The following is a 10,646-nucleotide window of genomic DNA, read 5'->3' as shown; positions in this document are numbered from 1 at the left end:
CCTGGAGATCTCTTATTTCATTGTTGTTGGAAGGATAAGGGTGGGGGTGACTGACATTCAAGTAAGTTGAAATGTGAGTTTCAAGTCTTCACCATTTTCAGTAATAAGTCATTTTGATAGCAAAGTCCTTTTCTGAAAGGTAACTTCGATTCTGTGGACAAAAATACACCCCAATACAACAGGGATCTCTTCTAAATCTTAGCCAACCACCTGTTAAAGTACCTCACAAAGACCTGACTCCCAGAACTCAAATTTCAATGCAATACAGCCTACTTCATTTCAGTCTACTAGAATTACTGAGTAAAAACCTTCTCATTGCTAGTCCAAGTAAGGTTAGAAGCCCTTGCCCTCCCCTATCAAAATTTGTCACCAGTCATGTCTAGGAGCTGCATCACAAAGATCTGCAAAGAACACTCATACTTGTCCCAGCCCCTCTTCTGGCCTCTTCCTTTTATCTTCAGATCTTCCCCATGGGCCATCACATTTCCCAGCCCTAAAGCATTTCAAGGAGCCAAGAGCTGGAACTCTTAGAGGGGCCCAAGGTTTCCCTCTGAAATTTAGTCAAAATTGCCTACATAGCTCCCTTTGGCCTCTTAAAAAATTTCAACATAGCAGAACACAATCAGGTACTTCTGGCCCACTTTTCAGCATTCTTTTCAACAACAACTGCTAGTCTGGTTTATGGCCCTCTGAACCAAACAAAGTCAGTATGAGCTCAAAAATATTTCTCACTTCCATTTGTTTCAAGGGTAATTCATGTTTTCTGCAAAGCTTGTATTCAACAAAATACTCTGTAAGCATCACTTTTAAAGAAAATACTTTATTATATTATGGGAAAAAAAGCATGATCATCCAAAGTTTGTATTGTTAAAAAAATTGAAAATTTAGACAGCGTGTCGGTATATTCCGTTCCACATGGGAATGATAAGAAGACTCTATATCATTACTAGATATTGCACAGTCTGAAAGAAACAAAACAAATCACATGATCTTGGGAAACATCTCACATTATGAAAAATCTACAAAGAAAACATTAAAAAAAATCCCAACGAAACACACAATCCTTTCTTTCTACAGTAGCTTTAAGTTCGTAATTCTTGGAATGACCGTATTCCACTGAAGACCATCTCAGTGACAGGAAGCTTCATTTCAGCAATCCCCTTGTGCAAATAAGATTAATAAAAAAAATAATAATAACGCAGTGAAGTCTTTTGATATCGTGTGGGTGGCAATAACCACACAGCTGTTAGATCCCTGCCTGGTAAAACAAAACGGGGAAAGAGAAGGAAGGGGATTTAGGCCATAAGTTTTGCCTGCAACTCCATCTCTGCCGCCCTTTTGAGTGCAACATCCACCAGAAGCTGAAATCCACTAAAATCCTGGTTAAGGTCTGGTGGTGTTGGAGGAGGAGTGTTGAAGAGCCCACTCTGTGTGTTTGCACCAGGTCCCAGTTTGGATGCGTCCTCGTGGCACGAGAGGGGGCTATCTGTGAAGCCGCCAGCCGGGGGCTGCTGCAGGTCCGTGGTCTGGCCTACATCAGCTGGCTGGCAAAAGTGGAAAGGGGCATCTTTCAACGCAGTCACAGTCGTGTGGCAAATCACCGACGGCCGAGCCAGGACTGATCCCGGGGAAGCCGGCTTGGAAGAGGACACGGTTTTGCCGAGCGGCGCGGCGGCGGGAAGGAAGGCAGTCTCATCCAGCAGGGGAATGTAGTTCTTAGTGCTGATGGCAGACTCCACCAGGCCGCCCTCGGGGAGCTTGGTCCCTCGCCGCGAGATAGTGAACTGATTTGGGTCTTTGCCATCCTTCCTCAGCATGTCAGGTAACAGCCTGCGGCGTGCATTGATAAACCAGTTGCAGACCTAGGAATATAATGACATCTTAATTTCTACCTTCATTCATTCCCAACTATGTGCCACTAGAGCGGACAGTTAGATTAATGAATCCCTCCAAGCAGTTTCCTTTACTGCACAACAAAATAGAGACCTACTGACAAGTTCTGGCATGCCTGGCAAAGGCCCTTCCCTTGTCCCGGTGCTACCGACTCCCTGCTCCTGTTACAGAAAGCCCCGGGACATCTGAAGTCCAAACTAGGGGTTTAGCTTTTAACTCTGTGCACACACATTAACCTATTGGCTATTGTTCCCTAGCTTAGGTTAATTAACAACAGGAAAACCTTTTCTCTCTGAAGAGAGCCACTCCTCCCACAAATAGTTACTGATTTTCCTTGTTCAACTGACTGTGTCGACAGACATAACATGAATTACCTCACTTAAGTTTGTCCTTGTTTAAATATCAACCAGTTTCCTGGGCAATACAGGATAGTTTATAGTTTAACGTCTTTTTTCTCTTTACTACATAAAGGAAGTCTTCTTTATAATGTTACATTAAGAAAATTTTACTCTATGGCCAATTATGAACTTGGCACTAATGAATTAATATGGAAAATTTAAGTCCAGGACTCAACAGGAGAGCTCTCTATTTAGCAGCTCCCAAAACCAAACCCTGGTTTACCCAAGTTCTCATGCAGCCACCTTCCCACAACATGGGATGCAGCAATGGGCAAAAGCTATTCGACCCAAGACGATCACAGAAGATAAGAATGATGCATCCAAGGGACCTCACAGATGCCAGTGGCATCCCAGGATGAGAATCCAAAATAAACATACAAACGCCTTGTCCACACCTGCACTAACACCCCTGAGTAGCTCGATCCCATATAGGTTGTTCCACTGATTTTAACGGCAGTGATCATACACATAATTATATATGTCCATGTTCTACTGGAATGAGCCTCAAGTTGCTATTTTAGAAGTGAAGAGTTATATGCTAAGCTGCACATCTATCACCATAAAAGCTCTGTTGACAAATAAATACCTTCTTCTCACAATAAATTACCTTGTACAGACACTTTATGTCTTTTGAGGCACAATTCTGCAAAAAATTAGCATGCATGCTCCAATTCATGACTGTCTGTTCTCCCACAAAAATAATTTTGTTCCCAATAAACAAAGATCATCATAACACATAATCAGTCTCTATCTCTCCTTATGAGTGCCATCAGCAGGAGAGTAGCAATAAAAAAGGAAATCTCACATGCACTGTAAACATTTGTATCCACGACTAGAACACAGGTGAATTAAAACAGAAAACAGCTCCTTTAGAAGGGAGAACTACTTTTTTAAATACCTGTAGTGTAGAAAGGTGTGTTTGTCGGGATAACAGCGCTTTTTCTTGCTCTGAAGGATAAGCATTGTATCGGTGCTCATAGAGCCAGTCCCGAAGAATCTGCACAGACTCCTTGGGCAGGTTGCCACGTCTCCGCCGCTTGCCTGAGCCAGCAGATGAGGAAAGATCCAGTGGGACATCCATAGTGTCATCATCCTCCGTTTCACTGCCTGATATTGCAACTACACCTGCAATTGTAAGACAAGAACAATCAGCCTCCTAAATCCATTAACTGCTTGGCTCCAGCACTGTGTGGCACAGACATTTTATATCACATTTATATATCACATGTATTTACTGTAACAGCCCCTTGCACGGGAGATTCGTCCTGCAGCGTTAACTTGTCATGCTGTAGCTCTTCTGTCAGCTGAACAAAAAAGTAGCACAAATGATCCCTTCCTAAAGGAATTCTTCTTTGCAAACCTGCATTTTCTTGTTCCCCTGGCAACCTTTTATCTGCTGAACGTTATCAGATAGCTTCTATCTAATGAGAATATTGTCCAAGTTTGCTGGTTGTGGTATGCATCTAGCACTTTTTTTCAAGGATAACTAACCAGTAGCTGAGCAAAAGGTCAACAAGGAAGAACTTAAAACACCCCAACTCAAGCAATAAGTTATTTAATTATTTCTTAACATCCTGATGCTTGTCTCTTGGGAGGGATAGGTTGTAGGTTTTAGAAATTAATAATTACATCTATTCAGAAAAATTAATGGAAGAAGAAAAAAAGAAAGGGAAAAATTGTTATTTCTCACCACCTGTAAGATTTTCACTAATGAAGGAAAAAAAGTGCAGAAGAAGGCAAGAGCCAGGTGCCTAAGAGTTCATCAGGAAATGCATTCTCATTTAATTGTATTGTCTATCAAAGAACCATGATCATTTAGATGTACCAGTTTTTATTCTGACTGTTTTTTCAACTTTGTGGTTTTCATCTCATATTTTTATCCCTGGAAACGTGTGTTCTATGCTATGCTTACTATAAGGGCTCCAAACTTACCAGTTAACTGCATACCTTCCCCCTCCAACACAAAGGAAGGAACAGATTTCACAATCTGACTATCCCTTTATACATGAACACCACACTACTAGTAACATGAAGCTATGGAATGTAAATCAAACAAACGAGCAAATATTCAACAGTTAAGAAGGCTACAATTCTACTCCTCTGGTAGGATGCAAGAGTCACTAGTTCCATAAAACACAAAGAAAACCACGCTTTAAACTCACCAGAAATTTTAGGAATCTTACAAACTATATACAAGTCCAAATAAGATACTACCCACATTCAACTAGTACAAATAAATACTCATTTCAAGTGAACTCACACTGCCTTTCAGAAGCAGTTTCAGAAACTCTAGAAGGAAAACAAGCCCTTAATCTTTTTGTCTTTTGAACTTAGACTGGGGGGTTGATGGGTGGAAAGGAAGAAATTTGCTCACTTGTAACGCCAAAACTAAAAATCTTAATAGTAAAGCCAACTAGACGTCAAAAGTAACATTTTCTGTGGGAAATCACCCATAACTAAAAAATTCTATTCAAGGAAATAAAGTAAGACCTAAACAACAAGAAGTGAACCTGTGAAAATATTAAACTATATAAAATTATGTTATATCCATAAGTAAAGGCACTTACAGAAGTGAGAAGCAAGAAGGAAGTAATGCCCTTTAAAAAAACCAACCAAACAGCCACCAAACCCCCACTACCACACAAAGAAAGACAGAAGGTATGTATGAGCAAGTTTTCCTTAATACTTGGCAGGAGAGTAGGGAGAGAAACAGAGAAGGACCTTTCCTCACACTTCCAAACTTCAGCCAAAGCTGACACAGTAAATTATCTTTCCTTCCCCTATTTATGAATAGCTCCAACATCCTTAAATTTAGTTTAAGTTGTCCAATTTGAAATGCACAGTTTTGATACACAAGCATTCCCAACAGGATGATCAATCCACAATCTGTCTGGTGGAGTTACTTCAGTAACTCACTTGGTATTGTTTTCATTCTCCCAACTGCTGATTTATGTGACTGACAAACACCAAACTGACACACCAAATTTTTCATCTGATGATTAGCTACATAAATTATCCAGTCATGGAATAGGAACAATAGGACAATATTTAAATAACCAACACAAGATAAAACTCCAGATTATGTAACAGTTTCTTAATTTGTGCAGAAAGTATGTCAAAAGTTTGCTTTACAATAATTCCAAGCAAACCACTTTGTCATAGCTTCATGGAAAGTGCTGTCATGCTTGCAACCTGACCTGAGAACATGCCTTGCACCATGAGCTCCTGGAGCCATGAGGAACACTTCTGGGAACAAAGATCCTGCAGAGACAACAGGACAGCTCTGCAAAGCAGCTCAGCCCTTTTAAATTGAATTTAAAAACTAGCTAAAACTAGCCCATGCTATTCAGACAATGTTTTGAAGTGCGCTGTTCTTGTTTGTCAGGACCCAGAACTGTTGCAGCACTTCACAGGGCTGGGTTTTTTGTTTGTTTTTAAATATAATGGGCAGTAAAGCAAGACCTTGGAAAAGAGGGACAGGCAAACAGCAAGGGCTGGAAACAAGAGGCAAGGAGAAACTATTACGAAAAAGTTAGACGTCTAATGGTCTGCAAGCAGTATGTACATGGCATAACGAAAAGTACTCCAGGTACACACCACTCAATCTGAAGCGATCTTTCTTGGCTCTACCAGACAACTAAAGACTCCATGGACATCTCTCTGAATTTCAGAAAACTGACTTAACAGCAAAACCTCTCCTAGAACTGTTGCTTTTCCTTTAGCTAAAAAAAAAAGAAGTGATAAGATACTGTGTGCAAGCCAGCAGCATAAAAACGTTTCTCCCTTTCCAAATAAGATCTTTTGCTAAAGTAAAAGTTGTCATCTGACTAACCGTAACCTACCTAGCAAGAAATGAGTCACCAGCGGAGCCAGCCCTTTGACCTGCTGGCTGAGTGTGTCATATTAAGTGACACAGTAAGTTAGTGACACAAAGCAGGTTTTGGTTAAGCAGGAAACCCAGCGTAGTACAGACTTCTGCTCATTTAAATAGCTGATCAGCCCTCTGAACTCGTGGCAGATCTCTCAGGCGCAGGACAGAGCTAGCAGCAACAGGAAGTCATGGCTAGAAATCTCGCACTACCCCAGCTGATATTTTTTACTAGAGCAGGAGCCACATTGTGGCTGTCAAGGCTCTGTTTTCATTAAAGCATTCCTGCTGATTACAACCCAGCTTTGTTTTTCCGTCTTGTTAGTAATCAGCCTATTCGCTGCTGGTTTCCTGTTTTAACAGGGCCCAGCTGAAAAGGGTCCTGGCCACGCTCCATGACTGGACCATTGGCTTACTGTTATTTACACCCAGAATAAAGGCCTGTGGACACGATGAGTAGCCCCAGCTGACCTACTAATTTATTTTGTATTAAAAGCAGGCTAGGGCCAGGCTATTTTATGTCTCCTCCTAAATACATTTAATCCAAACAAAAAACCCTGTTTTTATAGAACTAAAATTAAAGCAGCACAAATTCATTTGCAGAGAGGTCTGAGAAACAACACAAAATCCCATTCCTTCACTTCCTCACCGCCACTTAAAAGGGTAGTCTATGCTCTTAATGATCTAAGGACTACATGATCAGCATCCCTTCTTTATAAATTACTTTATCCTCCTGGCTTCCCAGCTGAAGTCATGTGCATGATTGAATGCACTGTTGCATTGTATCACAGCCCAAAGACTTCACAGGTCCTCCCCGTTAATCAGCTCAGGGAAGATTACACCCAGGATCTGGAGTCTGGGCTCAACACCCAACGTTAGTTAACAGCTCGAAACAACTTGAGTAAAAGTACAGTGATGACTAAAGCTGATTTCAAAACAAACCACTGCCACTTAAAAAGGTATGCTGAAATACTTTGAGGGGGAGGACAAAGTATTTAGAGAGGCTGAGACAAATGAAATGGAAGTTAAGCAAACGAACAATTTAGGCTATGAGGGGAAAAAAAAAAGGCACCACAAAAAAACAACTATCCCATTGTGTCGAGGAAGAGCTTCGCAGAGGAAGTGGCAGAAGCCAATTGTTATTCAAAAGAGGACAAAGTATACCACAAGGAACAATCTCTGCCCTCCAGAGAGCGGATGGACAAAAATCACCTTAAAGAAAACCTCCCACCCCTCAGGGCTGTCTGAATTTCTTCAGCAGTGAGATTTTTTTTTATGAGCGCTGATAAACAGAACCAGTTCCCATCCAAGCCCCCGATCCTGTTGTAACCAAGTTCAGTAAGATTCTTCACATGTATAAACTTGAGCACATGCCTGTGCCTTTTCGAGACTGTGTTCTAAATCAGCTCATTAACAAGGCAAGTAGGTTCCGTGTGACTGCTACCACGTTATTATTTGTAAATTAAACTATCCATAAAAAAGCCCTGAGGTTTAAATCCACAGTCTTCTAGTTTAAAAAAAACAGAAAAACAAAAAAACACCCCTCAACAAAACTAGCCATCAAGAAAAACACAGCATGACACACTTAAAAATTTTAAACTCAACACACATACCAAAAAACCCAACTAAAATGCAATGCAAATTTAAAAATCAGCAACAAAACCACATTACTTTAAAATCATAAGTAGCAAAAAAAAACCCTACAAGGATACAGAAGGGAATTTCCACAGTAAAAGAAAAAAAACACCACCTCTTTCCTCTGAATGAGTTTCATAATTGAGGAACCAGCCTATTTGTTTTCCTCTGTACTTTACAGCTTGCACTCTATTACTTGTAAAGCAACTAGACTTGGCTGTACTATACTTTTTTTATTCTAAACGGGATTTTTCTAGGAGTGCAAGCAAGAAATCTGTAACAAAGTCAGTCTTTGAAACTTCTTGAATGAGCTTCCAATGCCAGGAGGTCACAAATAAGTACAAGCCCAACCTTTATTAAAACAAAGGCACCCTATCCCTAACATCTTTTTAAAAGTTTCCGCCTTTGTCTCCTCACCTTTTAATTTGTGCCACGCAAACCCCAGGCCCATGGCCCCTCTCAAAAGTTCTCCCTCCCGCCTGTCACCTTTCATTGTTTCCATTGTTTCAGCCCAGGATTTGCAATCCTCAAAGCAGAGCTTACACACACACACTTACACACAAAGCCCTACACATGCATACCTAGAAACTACGTCAGCGTTTTCCACACACATTTATTTCGGGGGTGGCAAGAACAACAGTTGAAAGTGCAGGGAGTTTGGTATTTCACCAACCAGCAGCTGCCCTCGGGGAGAGAAGTCTGAACAATGGAAGCAACAGCAGACAGGAAACCAGCTCACCACTGCTGTGCAAATAGGCAGCATAGGAATGTCCTAAAAATAACTGGGCTAAATTAATTCAGCGAAACTATAAAAGAGGGGGGGGAAACAAACCACAAACTGCGTCCAACAGGGCGAAGAATCGCGACCTACCTAAGAAACATTTAAAAGCCAGCGCTGCCGCTGTCTCTGGGCGCATGGGGCTGAGCTGGGATCAAGCCCCGCTCCGCTCCCGCGGGACGCTGCGCTCCTCAGCACCACCCTGCCTGCTGCTCTTTAAACTTCGCCTTTGTGGCTCAGCTCCCTTTGTGTGCGCTCCTCGTAGCCGAACGGCAGGTCCAAAAAAAAAACTTCTGACGAGGGCTACAAACCATATTAGTACACACCATGTCTGCAGCAGCCCAATGATTTCACGAACTACATATGCATTAATTGCTCCAAGGGTACTAACAATGAGAGGCTGCTTTACTACGGAGCCGCAGGAATGCATAGTAGGGGGAAAAACAGCACAACTCTGTAGAGTACTGAACATGCGCACTGCTCCCCTCCTAACCCTCCACTTCGGAGCATTTAATGGTCTTTGAATGCAAAACACCCTTCAGCCACACCGCCGACTGGCAAATCGCAACTGAACAGACACTGCTTTGCTAGGAACTTCTTCCCAGCCAGCGCAACAGCGCTGGATCCGAAAGCACGTTCCGCGTCTTTGTGGCCAGGCGCTAATTTAAGGGCACTTAAAGCACCACGAGTGCGATGAGTAACGATCCTCTAACTGTAAAGTTTGTCGCCCTTATGGTTATGGGGGGGGGGGGGGGGGAAGTCTTCCTCCTTTTAACCCTGCGTCAAAACTTTTGTACTTTGTGTTTCGTCCCCCTGTTTTAAGGGATAAAAGGGATAGAAAAGGCTTCAACTGTCAGCAAAACAAGGCGGTCGAGGGCGCGGAGGGGTCTGAAGCCCTGCCGCCGATGCTCCCCCCCCCCCCCCCACGCCTCAAGCCCCACGCTGCCGTCCCCGCGAACAAAGAGTTGCCGGACGGTCCCGCTTCCCTCGCCCCAAGTTGGGAACAGCACCCGCACCCTCGTCTCCCTCGCGGGGACGGTGGGGCTCGGTGCGGAAAAGCGTTCAAAAGTGTTTTACGGGAGGGCAGGGGGAAGAAACTCCACGGAGGGGGAGAGAACAAAAGTTGGCGGAGGACACGAGGCGAACGGCTGGACATGTTTTTGACAGGGAGCCAGCGGCGCAAAGAGGCGGCCGCCTCCAAACAACAGCCCCGCATGTTTTGTCTGGGAGCGGAGCATCCACTGCAATCTTCCACGGGATACAGGCCAGGGGGCGTGGGGGGGACACGGGGGACAAAAGGCCGAGAGGGCAAAGGGACTCCGGCTGGCTTAGCGACAGCCCCCCCTTCCCCTTTCCACCCCGGCTAGGGGCGCGGGGCACCCCGCTTTGTCCCGGCACCCCGTCACAACTACCTTTTTTACTTTTCATCTTGATCGCGAGGACTGAGCCGATCGCCGGACACCCCACGCACCGACCCAAGTTTCTCTCCCTTCGCCGGACGCTGCTTTCCCCCTTAAAGCTCAGCGAGGAGGAGAAGGTCGATGAAGAAAGCAGAAACACCGCCGCGGAGCCAGGCGCCCGGTCACCGGCCGCGCTGCTGTCAGCGGGAGCCGCAGGGCTCTGCCTCCCCCGGGGGCTTTCTAGTGCGGCCGGGGTGGGCTTCCCTCCCCCCTTCCCTTTGTTCCCTTCTGCTGGCGATTGGCCCCGGCCTGTTAAAGTGAGGAAAGGCACGGGAGAGAAAGGTACACAGCGCCCGCCCTCCCCCACCTCCCCGCAGTGAGTACGGGAGAGTAACCGTGCGCTGCACTGGCACTCGCGGCGGCGACTGCCTCCTCCTCCTCCTCCTCTCTGCTCCCTCCCCTCCTGTCTGACAGAGCCTCAACACCCGGGAGGGGAGGGACCGGCCGGAACGGGGGGGTGTCCGCCTGTACCCGCTCGCTCATGCACACACAACAGCAGCGGCGGGGGGAGCTCTCCGTGCCTCCCGCTCCCTCGCCTTTCTTCCAAGCAGACGTTTGATCATTAAACTGGAAGGAGGAGAAGGAAGAGGCGGGGGTGGGGGGGGAGATTTTGA

At 44.6% G+C, this 10,646-nt stretch overlaps 1 protein-coding gene across 1 annotated transcript; it reads right to left on the bottom strand.

Annotated features, from left to right (window-relative positions):
- Positions 1 to 800: 800 nt before the first annotated feature.
- TGIF1 (TGFB induced factor homeobox 1) lies at positions 801 to 10,286 on the bottom strand. Its single transcript, XM_054285106.1, has 3 exons — positions 9,985 to 10,286; positions 3,190 to 3,416; positions 801 to 1,862 (listed from the first exon to the last, which is right to left on the bottom strand). The coding sequence occupies exons 1-3, from the start codon at positions 9,998 to 10,000 to the stop codon at positions 1,296 to 1,298; spliced, it is 810 nt and encodes a 269-aa protein (XP_054141081.1). The 5' UTR covers positions 10,001 to 10,286; the 3' UTR covers positions 801 to 1,295.
- Positions 10,287 to 10,646: the final 360 nt, after the last annotated feature.

The sequence above is a fragment of the Melozone crissalis genome, unplaced genomic scaffold (assembly GCF_028551555.1).
Source record: "Melozone crissalis strain CALT ecotype California unplaced genomic scaffold, PUWL_Pcris_2 ptg000042l_1, whole genome shotgun sequence".
NCBI lineage: Eukaryota > Metazoa > Chordata > Aves > Passeriformes > Passerellidae > Melozone > Melozone crissalis.
Note: the sequence above shows the minus strand (reverse complement) of the source record. Positions and strands in the feature narration are given on the sequence as shown.

Bases quoted from the DNA above. Each gene is read 5' to 3' on its own strand.
- TGIF1 (XM_054285106.1), bottom strand. The intron at 1,863-3,189 runs GTATTTAAAAAA...TTATATTCCTAG, and splicing joins CACACCTTTCTACACTACAG to GTCTGCAACTGGTTTATCAA.